An 18,595-nucleotide genomic window follows, 5' to 3' on the forward strand; every position below is an offset into this window, starting at 1 on the left:
CTTATGGTGTCATATGTTCATGCTTAAGGTAGAGGTTTCTAATTGTAGTAATAATGATGGTGATGATTACTATACTGCTTTATGTTTCCATAGGGCTTTCACATATACTTTCTGTGAAAACTAATCGTAACAGTATCTCCAGTCAATTTAAGGAGACCTTATCAGCCCCAAATACATGATAAGGAATTGAAGCCTGACCAATGTAAGCAGGAAGGGAAGAAACCAGCACTAAAGTACACTGGGCATTGCAGTTTTGATTTTTCAGGTGTTTGTGGATAGCCCTCATTTGTTGAAATTATAAATGCTGTCTTACAAGAAAAGAAAAAGAAACCTAAACCTCAAACTAGGTATCTCTAAAAGATTAGTTTCTTTGCAATACATAAATCTAATTACAGGGGAGAAAAATCTGGTTTTCTAGTTAGATTTTGAAATATGATCCACACACTCAGGCTAACTTGATCTCTTTTCCTAAGTTCAAAATAGTTGCCTTATAATTTCAGCAGGGTCCCCAGGATCTGAGGTAAGGCTCATTCATTTGATTCCTGTTTTCCATTCAGCAGTTAACTGCATTTTCAGCTCATGGGAGCCTGACCCATGGCAATGAGATTCCAGACTTGGCTATAATAATTTCAGTGCAGGTTTGCCTCCTGTAGTTGGCATGTGAATTCGTGACTCTGGAGTACTTTAGTGGCTTCCTGGAGTATAGTACAAGCACAGTGCTGCTTTCCAAAAAAACTTACTCTACATTTTGGGAGCAGAGTTTGGAAAACAAGATAGTCTCTGATTGCCGTATTCCTCGTGTTGCTCCAGGAATCAGCTCACATTATCACCCTCACATGATATGCTCCAAGTATGTTATGATTATTGTGGAGTGTAAAAATCAGCCCTGTGGACTCGTTTGGTGGTGCTTGGGTAGGTTTGTGTGTTCAATTACAAGCCCAAAGAGAAATGACTAATTTGTTTTTAGAGGACAAAACCTTTCTTTTCTCACATTTCCATTAGTTTGGCAGGGAGGGCAAAAAAGGAGCTGCCTTGCTGTCTTGGTATACAACTTTGGGCTCTTTCCCTCTCTGAGTTTTTTTCATTTCCTGTCCCTCACCACTGTTGACCTGAAACTAATAGACTGCCAGTTATTTCTCCAGCAAAGATGGGTTTATTTTGGATCAGCAGAGAATATAAATTTGAGGTGTACAACCATGGTATGCAAGTCCTCACACGTCAAGGGAAGGAGAATTTTATAGGCGGGAAAGAAGTATGTAAGGCTATGGTAAATCAAGTCCATGGCTTTTCATTGGCTGAGTCCTTGCCAGGAAAGAAGAGAGGAGTCTTTGTTTTTCTGTTGGGCTCTGCTGTCATCACAGGGCATGAGAGCTCCTCCTTCTGGTCTCCTGACTCTATTTAATTGAGGTTTCTGTGTATTAATTTTTTGCACCACTAAGCCTTTGTTTTGGATCTTGCAGGTTGGTGGGGAGGACAGTGTATGCAAATCTGAATAAATTGTGTCCCAATAGACCACAATTTCTACATATGGTTAGGGTCCCTATCTGAGATCCTTTTGACCAGCTAGTCTGGAGAGGATGATAAAAGAAGTTTCTCTTTGCTAATGTTGCTGGACTCAGATCTACTGTTCTGTCCCAGACAATTATAGTTGACCCTTGAACAAAGTGAGGGTTAAGGGTACACCCTCCCCCTTCACCCCCTTGGTCAAAACTTCATGTCTAACTTTACAGCTGGCCCTCCAGGCCCTCCATATCAGCAGGTCTGCATCTGCAGATTTAACCAACTGTGGATTGTGTAGTACTATTGTATGTATTTCTTTAAAAAGATCCACTTATAAGTGGAGCCACACAGTTCAAACTTGTGTTGTTCAAGGGTCAACTGTACTTCTTTGACTTAGCCTTACCTGCCTTCCCCAATTCTTCTCTCCTAGGAGAGGGTTCTCCCTGAGCACCGACCCTGAAGACTGTCATCGGTCTAGGCCGCCAGAAAGACAGGATGTTCTAGGGGTCACCCATGGGTCAAAGCATGGGGTAGACTCACTCTAACCTTCTCTTCCTAACTCCAGCAAGATCACATTACATGCGATCACATTACATACACATTACATGTTTCTCAAATGTGGATGATCTATAGGCCCTGTGATTACTTCTTGATCTGACAGTAGGTTTCGAGAAGACAACATATAGAAGGGTTGCATTGCCTCTTTTCCAGTGATTTATGAGAACTTCCAATGCATTCTCCTTTTTTGCCTCTTTCACTTGGTCTGCAGCCTGATTCACTCAGTATCTCCCAGCCTCCAGACCTCTGGGACTTGATGATCACTTGTATCTATTGGCCGCCCTGCCTTTGACCCCCTGGCTCCTGTCTGCTGGTTTCTGAGCTTCCCCTGGTCTCAGTCTGCCTTAAGGCCTGATTCACCTTCCATTTGCAGTCCCTTTGCATCCATCCCCTTGGCTTCGTATTGTGTTTTTATCAATTCATCTGGAACACATAGGAGAATGAGTAACCCCTGAAAAGAAATTAAAACAGCTGACGGCTCACCAAAAACAAAAACCTAACAGTCCTAGTGAAGGGAGTACTCTTCCACAGCCTTGAGACTCTGAAGCTGGCTATAGAAAACACTGGCCAGGACACTGATTCTAGGCTGTGTGGCAAAATGAAAAGCATTTTAGGGCTGGATGGCTCCTTTAGAGCTAATCTAGTCCAGCTTCCTTCTTTACATGAAGAAACTGAGACCCCTGGTCCCACAGTTAGTAAATTAAAAAGTCAAGAGTAGAACCTAGGTCTCTCTCTGACTATGTTATTTCCATTATCCCTGGTCTTGTAGAAACCTGGTCATCTTTCCCAGACCTCTTAGCCCTTTTCTGGTGTCCATGCCTTTTCTTTGACCTCCTTGGTTTTTCTTTCCATAAGCAGTAATTTGAATGTAATACATTTGGAATCCTGCCGTACCCTTATCTCCACAAGTTCTGGATTTTTCTGGGAAGAGGTTCATGCTTTTTCTGGAAGATTCATCTATGATTCAGTGATCATACTGGAGAGATCACAAGCTTCCCTCTGTAATCAGAAGGGACAACTGATAGGCCTGGATAAGAAACTAGAATTTTGAAGCTTGTGAATATCCAGTAGAGGTTGCTGTAAACTCAGACTTTGGCCTCTTTGTATAGGAGGCTTTGAACTTCAGGGCTAATGCAGAGTCATGAAACTCCTTTGGAGTGTTTCTAACCAAATTATCTTTTCATTTTGCTGGTAGCTTTTATTGAAGTTTAAGTGTAAAAAAAATTTTTTTTAATGCATATGTACTACCACTGGCCTATGTTAACTATCAAAGTATAAATAACTAAGATTGTTTGACCTGGGTATAGACCTACAACTTGAAAGGAGCCTTTTTCCTAGTTTTTGATTACTTGCTTGAAAAAAGGTGTTTGGGAGCATTGCCAAATAGTTCTGGGTTTTTTTTTAAGTAACTATTATCTTAAGCCTGTCCACACACAGCCATCTATTACGCAATAATATGGTAAGGCCAAGCCACAAATCATGGTATGATTTCGGCTTTACATCCTTTCTCTTGATGTAATTGAAATTATTTCCCACTTGTTTTGGAATAGGAAGCCTGGAATCAAATGCTTGAGGGCAAAGATGTTACTACTTTATAGCCTCCTTTCTCAAGGATGTACCTAAACCCATTAGGGAGCTATATTAAAATTTTTAAATGAAACCTATGTAAGTGTTTATACCAATAAGTACATTTTTTCACACCCTGAATTGTTCTTGCTCTGTTCCTTTTATTTTAGCTTTTTTTTGTCTTCCTACATTACATATATTGTCTTATTTCCAGTTATCTACCTTCGTATCCACCTTCTTATGAGCACCACCTGGTATCCTCCAGGTTAATTTTGCACAGAGTTTGTCATGTCAAACAAACATGACAGTGTGATTTCCTGAACCACACTCCCCCTTTTCTTTGTCAAAATTTCTATGCCTGTCTTAAAGAGATTGGATAGTTAAAAAATGGAAAAATGCCTCTTTCTCCTGCCCCAAAGCCCTTAGGTCACTGGAATAAAAACAGCCCCAATGAGGAAACGACTACAAATATATACTCCTAAATGCTTGTTGTACTCACATCTGCATATTCTTGTCTTAATTTAAATTAAGGGGGGAGGAGGAGAGACGAACTCCTAAGGAAATGAGTAAAAAGAGACACAGCATTCCCAACCCGTTTGAACTGGAAACAAAGTCTTTGGTGGCAAGTGTGTTCCTTACTCTTGACACAGTGACTAATAGGGTACAAGTGTGTGCTGTTAAATGATTTGCTGGTGTTAACAGTTAAAATTAGGGTACCTAAAACTAACCTTTCGGGGTGTCCTGCTGACATGTGGTACTTTATTAAATTATCTCCCTAAAGCACATTCACCTGGTCCTAGAATTCAGCCGATGGGAGAGAGTTTCCATAGGTGCTGCCTTCATCAGTGTTTGCCAGGTCCTTACTGAGTACTCAGTGTGCAGAAAAGAAAGTTTCTTTTCTCATCAGTCCGACCTGGAGGTTGAAAGCAGGTGTCCAAATTATAAGTGTAAATTTAAGAAGCACATACTTAATCTCAGTATCCTCAGAAGAAGAGAAACTTCTTTTATCATACTTTCCAGACTAGGTGGTCAAAAGGATCTCAGATAGGGACCCTGACCACATGTAGAAATTGTGGTCTATTGGGACACAGTTTATTCAGATTTGCATACACTGTCCTCCCCACCAACCTGCAAGATCCAAACACTTAGAAAATGTTACTCCAATGGCCTCTTAGTTAAGTATTCTATTAAAAGATAGAGAGGGCATCCTATCCCTCTGTACCTAATTTATCAAAGCACATATTTAAAGAAATATTTGTTTAAAATTATAGTCAGTATTTCTTTTTTCTATCAATACTCTGAAAACTCTAAATGTAAGTTCTTGTTCAGATAAGTCAGACATTTAGAAATACTTCCTTCCCAGAGCAACGTTGGTGCCTTGTGTTTTTGTGTGTAACGTCATATGGTTTGTCCTTTTTCAGCCATATTTTCAGAAGACAAAAACACCACAGAGCCTGCTTATAAGGTTAAAAATGCCCCATCCATTCCCAGCACTCCAGAGCCAACAACAACGCAAGAACCCTTGGTGGGCAGTCAAAAGAGAAAAGCAAGGAAAACCAAGATCACACACCTTGTCAGGACGGCAGATGGCCGGGTATCACCAGCAGGAGGTACTTTGGGTAAGACAAGGAAGCTTTAGACAGAGATGACCAGAGCAAGCAGGTGACCATCAGGGCCACAGCGGCCAGAAAATGACTATAATCCAACTGTGGGTCCTCAGTGAAAAATGGGTCTGTCTGTCAGTCTGGTCACAGTAACATTTTCTCTCTCTGGATCTCCTTGAGAACTGGTTTCCTACAGCATTCTAAACGTACATGTTTTAGTCCATGTTTTAAAATCATAGCTCTTTTCCCAAGAGCATATCCGGAACTCCTAGGAAGGAAAGGTAGCTTTTAGGACTGTCAGCTACCTTCTCCTCCTCAGCATGCACACAAACAGCCTTAAGTAAATTCCCAAAGATCCGAGACTTTTAAAAATACTGGATGAGTCTTTGTCCCTGGCTCACGTTTTAAGTCATTACAAACCAGATCATCAGGTGTTCAAACCAATGAACTAAGAAAACTGAGAAAGAAAGCATCCAGCATTTCCTGTACAGCTGATTCAGACCACTAAGGGAGCCTGAGAATGCTTCTGGATTTCTTGATGCTCTGGGCTAATCCTGAACCAAATATTAACTTACAGTGAATTTCTCCATTTCAGTCTTGGCCTGTGGTCTCTTTACTCTTCCTGGTGGCCTCTGTGGAATTGCCTGAGGGGCCCGGCTTAAGCGAGTGACACTGAGCATCCCCCCCTCCTATCTAGGGGTGGTACACCAACCAAGCATTAGTGGGCTTAGCTGCTGCCTTTCTGCCTTTCAGCGCCTCCAGCGTCTCATTCTATCAGCCCTGAAGGAGGTGTTCCCCACCCCCCTTACCCTAACCCAGTTTCCAGACAAAGGTCAAGGGTCCATAATGACTTCTGTAAATAGAAAAAAAAAATGTTTAAATGAACGCTTTTTGAGAATATTTATAAATAACTGATTTAGGTTAATCTAGTTGGTAGACTTATTGTATGCTGAGATCGAAGTCATTTAGTGAATTTTGTGCACTTGTGTTTTGCATATGTAGATTGTTAAACCTTAAAGTATATTAAAGACCCCTAATTTTACTGTCATATACGAAGTGAAACTCAAAGAGGTGGAATTTTGTTTCATAACACATCGAACCACTAAGTAGGGTGAGGATTAGAATCTAGTTTTCATGATATTTAGTCCAGCGGGCTCCTCTCTCCTTCCCTTTCCACTCTGGATTCTGCTCTGTGATTTTCACGTTGTATAAATTGTTATAGCCTCATTTTTGCTTTAGGAAGAGTGAAAGATCTTAGAAAATATTCCCTTTTATGTAGAAAAGCATATAGCACTTCATGTTCTAATATATGACATTTACAGCCTTATCAGTTACTTTCTGTAGTTAAAATGTTTTATTATAAAAACCATGGTAAAGATTACTCCTCTTCCTCTCTAATGGCTGTATAAAGTGTACTTACTTCCAACAAATGTATTGGCATAGCATTTCAGCCACCTCTTCATAAATACCAGAGGGCCCTTTGCTTCCTTTCAGTAGGTCTTCAGAACAAAAATAACAGTTTAGGATCTCATTGAAACTGATTAATCTCATTGGGATTAGTTTAGGCTATCCTAAGTGTCGGTAACACAGCATACTGAATGCCCACGGTGCATAGTAGGGCATGCTGTGGCCTCATCAGGAATGTTTGGTCAGTTGAGTTTTTAAGGACCATTTTACAGCATCCACTGGCCCCTCTGCACAAGTCCCTTGGGTTTTATTTTGGCCACGGTCCATTTTTCCCTCTTTCTGTAAGATTGACCTATTCTTTATTCTTGGATAAAACACAGCTCCTCCGCTCAGCTTCGGGGCATGGTGCTGCCCGTGGTTGCAGTTGAGCTTAATAAAAGAGTTTTATTCCCATGGAAGAAGAGATTCTGTAAAAGCCTCAATATTCGGTGGATGACAGAAGTGAACAGTAAAGCATATTAGCTCATTTCACATTGTCTGACACTGAGTTTTCTCTGTGTCCCTTCTCTGGAGAGGACAGAGTGATCCCTCTCGTGATGAATTTTCCTTTCGTTACAGATGACAAACCAAAGGAGCAACTGCAGAGGGGTCTTGCTAAGGTGACCGAGACGGGCTGCAATGACGAATGCTCACACAGCCGGGAGGCCACGGAGACGCGGAGCAGCACCCCGGAGATGCCAGCCGTGTCTGCGTTCTTCAGCCTCGCTGCGCTGGCCGAAGTGGCCGCCATGGAAAATGTGCACAGGTCAGCAGTGGGGAACCTCGCTGCCCTGGGCTCTGGGGACCTGTTCACTTTCACCCCCTTTCACGGAACATGGGTGGAGACGGTGATATGGAAGCCCAAATCATCCTTTCTGACGTGGTCTGTGATATTTTTCACAATGATTGGGGTTCGGGAGACTTTTGTTTACGAGGTGGTAACCGAAGTATATATACTGTTCAGCAGTGTGGGAAAATACAAGGGAGTATTGCCCTCCAGGTGTTTTACTTTGAACATAGTATTATTCTGTGATTAAGCTTCATTTCTGAAAACGCCTGAGAGAGCAGAGAAGCAATATGATCTAATCATTAAAGCTTTAGAGTCAGGTCTCAGACCTGAGTTTGAGTCCTACCTCTGTCACCTGAAAACTGTAAGGCCTTGAGCAAGACCATTCACTTCTCTATCCTCTGTTTTTCCTTTTATACTATGGCTGTAAGTGGTTCGCATTTCATAGAGATGTTATATAGAATAAATCTAGTGTCCCAGTACCGGCACATGGTAACACCCCCATTGAGGATGGCGTTGGTGGTACTAGCGGAAGAAAACAGTGTGGTTCAGGAAAAAGAGCATCTCGGCATCTGACTCATGGAAGGCAGAAGGCCTGGATTTTTCTTCAGCTCTCTGTGTTTGTTAAAAAGTCATTTATTTCTCTGGGCCTCCGTTTTCTCATCTTCTGTTTAGTATAACAATATCCCCAAAGAATCACAAAGTTGTAAGGCTCAGGTGAGACCAGATACGAAAGCCTTTTGAACTCAGTGAAGTCCCACAGAAAGTGTATTAAGTTCTAAGTATAGAATTGGGTGTTCTGCTACTTAATGGATCCTTTGGGAAGATAAAAAAGCCTTTTGTGAATTCAGGTATTTCTTGTTTTTACTCAAAGTGGATTACCCACAGATGAGTTCTTTCTTAGGTTTTCAGTCTTCAGCCCAACAGAGCTTGAAATCTACCCCAACGTGTCTACCCATCTGTCAGGCTCCATTCTCCTTCACATCCAGGTTTAGGAGACCCCAATGGAAGCTTTGTTTGCCTCTTGCTGTTTACCTGTCATATTACAGTTCTAGTGCTTCCTCACAAATAGCCTCTAGATTTTTCCAAGAAGTCAAATTCCTTTTTTTTTTTTTGCGGTACGCGGGCCTCTCACTGTTGTGGCCTCTCCCGTTGCGGAGCATAGGCTCCAGACGCACAAGCTCAGCGGCCACGGCTCACGGGCCCAGCCGCTCCGTGGCATGTGGGAGCGTACATTATCAGAATTCCTTTTCATGTGTACACTGCAAGTGCCTAATAGCAAGTGAACGGTGACAGACATTGTTAAAATCTGCTCAGGTCTCTGAGGGAGATAACGCACAGACACTTCTCCACTCGTGAAGTTTTACAGTCGAGCACAGAGGACAAACTCATAGCGCATGCAAAAAGAATTAAAAATATGCCTGAGTGTTATTAAGTGCCCCCATAAATTGTGGGACTAAGAGGTCATGTAAGAATTCAGAGGGGGGTCATAACCCGGGGCTCAGGAAGGACCACCGCACAGTCACCTTTGCTGCTGCCAGCGTCCCCTTCTGAGCACGACTGGTGACACCTCTGCTCTGTTAACCAGCCGCCTCCACCCCAGTGACTTTCAGCTGCAGCAGCAGAAAGCGGCAGCAAGCCTTTCCACTGTCACCACCACCTTCCTCTCTGTCCTGCGGTCACGTGGAATCGCTTACTCCCGTCCAGATAAGCCCGCTTCTTGCCTTTGTGCGTCCTCCTCTCGGGTGAACGGCCTGTCTTTTGTCCTCTTCTCTCAGTCTTCCTCCCGAAGTCCTGCACACTCGCTGTGCACACCTCTCTTAGACCAGCTGCCACACTGGGTTGTAATTATTTGTTGATGCATCTGTCTCCTTCCAGTACACTTTGAAAGCAAAGCACTGGTGTTATTCCTCATGTACACAGCTTCCTTAGTTCCTGTTACGCAATGGACGAATGAACAAATGAATGGCTGAGTGAATAAATGAGGTGTTCTTGAGAATGACTGCCTAAGTTAGCTAGCAGGCATAGAAAAATGGTGTTTTTTTTTTTTTTACACCTCCCATTAGCAAGAAAAAATATTGCCTATTAGAATTTTACTATCAGGCTTCTCTGGTGGCACAGTAGTTGAGAGTCCACCTGCTGATGCAGGGGACACAGGTTCATGCCCCGGTCCGGGAGGATCCCACATGCCGCGGAGCGGCTAGGCCTGTGAGCCATGGCCGCTGAGCCTGCGCGTCCGGAGCCTGTGCTCCGCAACAGGAGAGGCCACAGCGGTGAGAGGCCCGCGTACCATAAAAAAAAAAGAATTTTACTCTCAACCTAACAAATGGTTAGTGTTCTTACTATCTAGACAGACAGACAGCCTTGGAGCATCTTAGTTGTAACTTCAGCGGTTAACCTGTTAAAGCAGAGATCCCAGCCATCCCTCCACCTGCAGGCTTAATGTAATTGTACCTGGGTTGCACATCAATTAATTATTGCTTAGGCATCACCTAGTTCATAATTTAGAGAGTGGTCGACAGAGTTAGGGGTAAACATATATTACCTGCATTCTTGCCACAAGCAATCTTAATATTGGGTTCAGAAACCCAACATAGAAAAGCAGTTTTACAGAATGCAGGAAGTAGGAAATTGGAATTAACCTTTGTTGAGAGCCTGTTTATTTACTAGGAGTTTTATAAGGATGGAAGCTCATTACATTTATTCTTAAAATCAGCTCTGCCAGGTGCGTCTTTTTAGTTCCATTTTAATGATGGTACAGGCGGTTAATTAACTTGCTAAGAGCACACAGCTAAACTTGAGTCAAGATCTGAATCCAAGTCTTTGAACTTCATTGTCTTTGCCTTTGCTCCAGCATGCCACTTAAGCAAGCATCTGTCATGTCATAGAGATTCATGGGGAATCTCACCTGACCTTCCCCTGGGAGCTGGAACCATCACTTCGTGGCAGCCACCTCATGCCCCTACCTCCTTTTCTTTTTCCACTGAGTAAGCTGGGCTTTCACCCCAATTTCGCTCTCTCCCTCTTGCTTGCTCTTTTTTGTTTTTGCATTGTATTTTTCATCTTTCACTTATTTTTCTTTGTATGTTTCCTTTTCCAATACTTGTTAAAATTCTTTTTTGCTTTTGTAATATTGTTACATATTCAATCTTAAAAGTAAAAAATAGCATTTTAATTTCATCTTTCTTGAACAAAGAGTTGAACATATTGAATAGTTGGTTATTACAGCATCCCCACATAAATAAACAGATTAATCCAGAGGCTTGATTATAACACGTTTTGTTTTTCTAAATTCCTAATATCTTAAGCTAAGTGATCATTGGATTCTGAAATCCCCAAATGTAATCTATCTGTATTAATTTTCTTTTTTGTTCATCAAGAAAAAGAAAATTAGATATAGTTATGGAGAGATACAATTTGAATTTTAAAATAGCTCCTTTCATTTCACGTAATCTGAAGAAGATACTGTATTGAAACGGTCAAACCAGTGAAAACACTGCTGCTCTATCCCATATTTTCAGCACAGTGCTGTGCACTACAGACCATCGTAGGCCAGAGCAGTGAGTATGCATTGTTGAGGCTTGGGAAACCTATTAGGAAATGTCAAGAAGGTGCCCAATCCTATCTTTTTAGAACGAGAAGCTCTATAGAAAGTACCAAGAAATTTTCTTATAACCATGAAGTAAATCGTATTTTTCTTCCTACTCATTAAACAACAAGCTGAATGAAAAATAACTGTTTGATCTGTATCTGTTTGATGTAGGTCCAATCCAAATGATAAGAATTTCCATGAATTTTTTTAAGTCTTGTCTAGAGTTCTTTCTCCATATGTGTTGATTTTGGCCCAAGTTGATTGGATTTTCTCACACACTAAAATTCAGAGTTGGTACTTGCCTTCTTCCCTGTGCATTCTCCCTCCATATGCCTTTGAGACTTCTCTTTCGTTAGGCGGGTTTCATTGTTTTCTTTTCATTCCTTTTTTAAGTCACAGTTCACCTCTCTCTGCAGAGGCCATCCCTTTTATTGGCCTTAAGTTTTGAAATCGGGCTGATTATTATATATCTCAAGAAATGAGCCTGAAGGTCATTGGTTAGTATAGGAGAGTCTTCTTCCCCTTGGGCAAGTCAAGGAAAGGAATGTGTCTTTTTTTTTTTTTTTTTTTTTTGGCGGTACGCGGGCCTCTCACCGTTGTGGCCTCTCCCGTTGCGGAGCACAGGCTCCGGACGCACAGGCTCAGCGGCCATGGCTCACGGGCCCAGCCGCTCTGCGGCATGCGGGATCTTCCCGGACCGGGGCACGAACCCGTGTCCCCTGCATCGGCAGGCGGACTCTCAACCACTGCGCTACCAGGGAAGCCCTGTCATTTTTTAATATAAGTAGATCCAGAGGAAAATTGTCATCCTAGAACCATAGCCCTTGACTGAAAGGTTTCCACTTCCTGGGAATTTCACCAAATCTGTTGGTGCTTCAGGTTTTGTCTCTACGTAATGGAGGTGGTTGTTTGGGGGCAGAGTATGTTGTTGAGTTGTATGAGAGGAACTGAGATAAGAAATCCTTAAAAAAGAAAAATAAAGAAGCTTTAAGAATAAAAACAGTTTTAATTAAACGGTGTAAGTAGTAAGTCAGTGGTAGCTATTAAACAAGATACGTTGGAACGCTTTTGTTGGTCATTCATCATCCTCTCCTGTTTCTGATAATGTACTCTCAAAAAGTGATCTCTTTCTTTTTCTTCCTCTTATTTTACAGAGGTCAGAGATCAACTCCGCTCACCCATGATGGACAGCCAAAAGAAATGCCACAGGCTCCTGTACTTATTTCGTGCGCTGACCAGTGAAGCGCCCTTTAATTGTAAAACATTGTGCTTTACCTACTACCCTAGCCTTGTCTTTACTGAGAGATGCTAGTGAGTCCATGTGGTGGAAAATATAGACTGCAAACAAGTGCTTGTTGCCCTACACGGCCCAGATTCACTTGAAGCAGAAGTTGGCACCCTGGGCCAGTTTGTTCTTTCAGAACCCAGAGTCTTTGAGGGTGATGTTATCTGTCTGATAATGAGCAGAAACGGGATGATCCTAGAGCTTTGCTTTCTATTGAAGGCTTTTGATGGTAATAGGTGGTAACTTGGTAAAAGGCTGCCTTTACTGTAGCTCATCCAGCATCTCTTTTACCAACCAGAGAGTGTGAAACTAGTTTCGTATATTACCTAGTTATTCTTTCAAAACAAAAACAAAAAACAAAAAAAACAAAAACTGACACACTGCACTAGTTATTATTAGATATTCTTAGTCTTTTTTGTACATGGAGATTTATGTTCTAAGATGGTTTATATAATAGGTTATACCTACATTTATATTGTAGAATAATATTAAAAAGCCTGTTCCAGAGACTCCCAGACAGCACGGGCAGGCAGATGTACCATTGTTAGCGGTGTATGCTCGGCCTTGTGGTCCATATATTCTGCACTTTTATATTTGCCACCAGAGTGGTAGTTTGCTGGCAAAAAGAGAAGGAGAGAGAAGAAGAAAAATTACAGTTCTTACAAGCAGAATTTTTTTCTTAGCCTTGAGTGACCAAGAACAATTTGCTTGGGTCAAATTGTGGCGAATATTTTCCCAGACAGGGGAAGAGTCCAGCAGATTACAGATTACTGATGTTTTCATGCCTTGAGGATTCTTTTATTTTTACACAAGGGTCTGAGTGACCAATGGATCGTTCATACAGACAAAAAAAGAAAAATATTATTCAGAAGTGACCTTAGTATTACTTCACTATTCAGAACACATTGAAGACACACTCACTTCGTGTGGACTTTGAGCTACAGACCTTTTACATCCATCCCAGACAGACTGGACGGGTAGCAATTGCTATGCACAGCCTAATTGGCACTGCAGGTTTTTAGAGCCATTTTGAGTTTTTGTGGTTACGGAGGTATTGATGAGGGAGGTGTGCCTGACCAGAGTGGGACTCGCAGTTATAGATCCAACCTGCAAGTTTCCTGTTTCCTTTTCATGTTTTGTTGCTTTTGAACATAAAACCAACCATACATATGCCAGTGCAAGTGGATTAACTGGCTTAGAACATTCAACATATTGACTCCACCACCTGACGTTCACAGTATCTTGTTTCTTAGCAACAGATGCAAAGTGATAAATCAAAATTAGTCGGCGGCTACAGATTTTACAGGGTATTTGTTCCATAGCACAAAGTATTTCCCCACTCTTGCATCACAGCACAAACTACCAAATTTTAATTATTGGATTCCAGCAATAATTTTTACTGGTTTTCAAACTGGCGGAATTTTGATAGTGTTAGTTCAAGTTTGAAACTTTTGAATTAGATCTCTAAATGGTGACAGTTTACAAGGTTTTATCTAGCTTTCTTATTTATACTTGACTGAATTGTAATGATGATTTTTTTTCTAATCGTAATTTGACCTAATAGCCATACAAAAAAATGACTCTATTAGTACTGACTAGGTTTAGCTTTTCACGGTTGTAGATATTACTTCAGTTTCGGTGCTGGAAAATATGTACAACGTACTAACAGAATTGAAAAAGAACAGAGAGATTTGGGCGTTTTTTTTTCAAAGCAGGTAAAGAGGGCATCAGGGCATTGGAATGGTGTCCTCAAAAATGCATATTCCTTGTGGGCATGGAGGAAGAAGGAATTAGTAAGCAAGGTTAATCAGAGGCAGAAGCTTAACCCCATTCACACAGAAATAAATCAGGTGAGCAACCCCAGATTTTAGCATGAGATTTTTACTATGATGCTGTTGTATTAATATTTTCTAAATTTCGAAACACAAATTGAATGTTTGAAAATTGCTGGGTCCCAGTGTTGGTGGCTGTTGGAGTTTCTGGACCACTTGCTAGCAGTGATTTAAAAATTATAATTAGCTAAAATCCAAAAAAAAAAAAGAATCAACAACAAAAATTGTTTGGTGCAGAACATGCACCTTGACAATGGTACTAACTTGTTATTCTCTAGAACATGTTAGAATAGGTCTATTTTTGCCAGTGCCCTCTCCTCCAGTCCTCTGATTACATTTCACTAGAGTTCCTTAAGAGAGTGCTGTATATTCATGGGACCTTTTTTAAAAAGAAGCAAAACAAAAGATTACTTTTTTCTATGTGATTAATATACCTTACTTGATCTGCTTTTCCTAAACCTCAGTGGCTTTTCCCTTAGGCAGGGGTCGGGGTGGAGGGCAACCTACTGGATACGACTGTTTTCAGATACTTTAGAAAAAAAACAAAAAAAAAAACCCACCTTTTTGTAGACATGCTTAATTTTTAAGCGGTTAGGCACTGAGAGTAGCAGAAATCCTGCAAAGCTTTATAGTCTTTTAGACACTCGCCTTGTCATTTCTCTGAGTAAAGTCTTGATTTCAAAAATAGTGCTTTTCTCATGCCCTGAATCCACTGGAGAGGGGTGTTGGTATTTTCAGGTAACAACATTTGTTAGCACAAATATTGCAGACCAACATGTAGTACCCTCCCCCATTTATCATCTTCATTTCACTTCTCTCATTCTTTCTTATTTTGGAAAATCATATTGCTATGGTGTGTACCTTAATCTGCCAGCAAACACCATCTACACTAACGTTTGTCCCACACGCATCCTCAAGCGAAAAAGTTGTTGCACCTTATGTATATCTCAAGCAAACCAAAATATGATGCTCTTCTGCTTTTGTTTTATTCTAAATTGTTGTATCATATCTTTCTGAAACCATTCTGAATCTAGTTGAAATTATCAATATTTATGCTTTTAACCTTAATTTCTGGATTCAAACCTGTATATAAATCTTTTGAAAAAAATTGTCCTAGCCCTTCTCTGTGTTGCTGGAAGTGGATGATTTAGTCTCAGATGGAGACACAGTACTGTTCCAGTTTTCTTTAGCCTTTTATTTATTTAGTTATTCTGGGTATTTTCCTATGTAATTTTGAAGTGTGTAGAGTATATTATAGTTACTGAAGCTGCAGCTCTAAGAAGCTGAGTGAAAGAGAGAAAATACTGTAAGACACCCTTCTTAAGTGTTTATTTGTTTGGATAACTGTAATGAGGCCAGGAAAAGGAAAAGGTCCCACAGCCACTTTGAAGACACAGGTTCTTATCCCCAAACTAGGTTAGTTCCCAGATTTTAGATGAACATGGTGAATTCTTTAAAGCCCTCTTTTTTAAAGGATCTATCATACCATTGTAATTCTGACAGTCTTTTCCCCCCCGAAAATATATTTATTTAATTCCATCAGATGAGCTTTCTACCAGTGCCCCCTCGAAGCCATGCTGAACTCATTCCCACGTTATCACTGTTATTATAGTTCCTGCCATTAAAACTGCTGCAGAGGAAAAAAGTGATGGAACACTATGAACAAAAAGGAGCATCTGAACTGGTCTAGTTATTCAGAATGCAACTTGTGTAATCTCTGTCACTCTCTTATCAAGTCAGATGCTACCCTGCCTGAGTCATAGAAAATTTTGTTTGCACTCTGTAGTCCTTGGCTCATCCTCTGGAAATGTTTGCACCTATGTAAAATCTCAAGCAAATTATAAATCGATACAGCACTAGGAGTAAGCTGAAAACTGAATGACATGTTTTGTTTATACAGTTCCGGGGGAGGGATGGGGAATATCAAGTAACTCTGTTCCAAGTTTGGCATTTGGCATTAATGTGAAGCAGTGGGACCATGCTGCCTGCTAAACTACTGTATGAATCCTAAGTGTTCTGGAGACCAGCAGCTGGAGGCTGGAGGCCAGCATCCACACAGCAAAGGGGAAGCATCGCTGCTCCATGGGGGAAAAGGAAGGAAGTCGTGCAAGGCCTGGAGTCATCATTTGTAAAGGGAAAGTCGGGGTGTACGTGATGCTGTGAGAAGTTTCACCTTTGATTGCACTGCTCCACAGAGCCCTCAGATAAGGCCAATCCTAATGGGCTACCTCGGCTTTAACGGTTAATTTCAGTAAGTCCTGTTTCAAAGGTTTGTCTTTTTTTGCTTCTACCTTCAGTGCCACTATTTTCCGCTGCAGTGTTTTGACTTCCCAAACCACCTTCTCCAGAGAGAACAATGTATTGCTGAAAATGGGCAGTAGAAGTAAATGCTCTTATTACATTTGACCTATAAAGTATTCAGAGTGACTGCTAGGTGGGAATTAAAATTTAGCTTTCCCCACATAGGATCTTGTTTTGCACCTTATAAAGAGTGTACTAATTGTTAATTAGGTGTTGCTTTTATTTATACAAGCATTCCCAAAGAATTAGATTTGGATTTTGTGTTTATTTGAGTTTGGGGATTTTTTTTTTTTTTACAGTTATCTTATTTAGATTGACTAACATCATACTTAACAATAGAAAAAAGAAACAGTTGTTCAGTTCATCTTACCAGATATGTCTGGTGAAGTAGTCAGGGTTTGATGGACTGCTTTGCTTTTATATAGTTTGGAAGTGATAGCGAAGTTTATTATACCCCATATTAAATGACCTTGTCCTTTTCACTGGGGACATTATCTTACATTTTAGGAAAAGAAGCAGCAAAAGAGTGAACAAGACAAGTACATTTGATTCCCCTCATACACCTCCATCTGTTTGTGCTACGCTTTCCTTAAAAATATAAATATACATTTTCTTCACACATACAAAAAAGTTTCCTCTCCTGGCCAAATTTTGTTTGTGGTGGTATGATTTATACTAATAATTGAAAAGAGGAAACCTTGTGCTTAGAAGTTCAGTGGCCACTGTTTTCTTGTTGCAGTCAGTGGTCAAAATTGATCCTGCCCTTAAGTTGATCTTTATGCACAGAATTAGTTACTGTGAACATTACTACTCTTTCCAAAGATTTTCTAATAACTTGGGCCAGAACTGGTTACCGAGGAGCAAGGACATAATTCCATGCCTCCACACCCTCCCACTGCACCGCACCACACATCTTACCTCACAAGCTCTAACCTAAATCACAGAGGCACGCGTTTCGTGGACTAACCATGACCTCCCCTTGCGGCCCCAGGGGGGTGCTCCCGTCCCCTGACACCTCACTTTAGTGCCTCAGCTCGTAGCGGCAGAACTGGGGTGGGGGAGGTTTGTGATCTGGAGCTCAGCACATGCTTGGCAACATGTTTCTCATTTCCTTAGCGCTCATGTCTTGCTCTCAGGAATCTGTCAAAAAGGAATAAAAACCACCTGAGAGTCCACATACCAGATTATGAACTTTTCCCATAGGTTTGAATTGCTTACTTACCTGTCATAAATTAACCACAGCTTCATTTGACCACCAGGTCTTAAGTCTGTTGACAGTTTTCAGCATGACCGAATCGCTCATTTTTTTTGCTTTCAGAAATTGGCTTGGTTCTCTTTAGAGTTGGTGTAAACATGCCATGTAATAAATGATTTCCACTTAATGGTACAACAGAATTATTGCTTTCTTAGATGTATGTGTAGTAAAAGTCAATATACACATTTATATAATTTCTTTCTTCAAAATCTTATACTTAATTTGATATTTCTAAAAATTGCACATGTAAGTCATGTGTATAACATGCTAAAGTACTTTAACTGTGATCTTAAAACTGAATAAAAATATTTAATAAAAATTTGAAATATTTTAAAGATATTATTCAATTTTTTTTTTTTTTGGTTCACACTACTGGCCATAGTGTATGTGCCTTCAATATACCATATTTTCTAAAAACAGTAGGGAAAAATACTTTAATACAAATAAGACGCTTCAACTATTTTAGAATACCAAATAATGGTCTCCCCTAAACTTTACCTGAGATTCACCATTGTATGAGCAGCCTTGGTTGCTTTTGCCTAACGTGTGGAGCAGAAATCAGCCCTACAGAAGAAGGAAAACGTGCTTCAGTCTGCTGTGCAGGAGGAGAGGCTCCTTGGGAAAGTGTGACCTGCCTGAGCATACCATCTTGCCCCGAACTATAATAAAAGGATGGAAATAGTATCGTTAAGACTGTAGTATAAACTCAGGCCTCAAGTTTGGTGAATATGATGTTCCTGAACCGTAGAACCTTGGATATGCTTCTTTTTTTTTTTTAAATCCTTTGGATTGGCACACAATTGTGCCAATTGGCACACAATTGTGCGCATGTGCGCACAGTGTATAAATACATATATAGTATAATTATG

The 18,595-nt window shown here is 40.7% G+C and overlaps 1 protein-coding gene across 6 annotated transcripts in view; it reads left to right on the forward strand.

Moving 5' to 3' along the window:
• The window catches only part of BBX (BBX high mobility group box domain containing), a 282,354-nt gene extending 264,032 nt beyond the window's left edge, over positions 1-18,322 (forward strand). For 5 of the 6 annotated variants that reach the window (XM_082839829.1, XM_082839834.1, XM_082839830.1 and 2 more), the window contains 3 exons: positions 5,046-5,243; positions 7,254-7,440; positions 12,208-18,322. In XM_082839829.1, the coding sequence (XP_082695955.1) occupies positions 5,046-5,243; positions 7,254-7,440; positions 12,208-12,295 (473 nt within the window). In that variant the 3' untranslated portion in view covers positions 12,296-18,322. The remainder of the gene's footprint in view (positions 1-5,045; positions 5,244-7,253; positions 7,441-12,207) is intronic. The other variant, XM_082839833.1, reaches the window with a different exon arrangement.
• The last annotated feature ends 273 nt before the right edge of the window (positions 18,323-18,595 follow it).

This window comes from Leucopleurus acutus, assembly GCF_964270905.1.
Source record: "Leucopleurus acutus genome assembly, chromosome: 5".
Classification (NCBI taxonomy): Eukaryota; Metazoa; Chordata; class Mammalia; order Artiodactyla; family Delphinidae; genus Leucopleurus; species Leucopleurus acutus.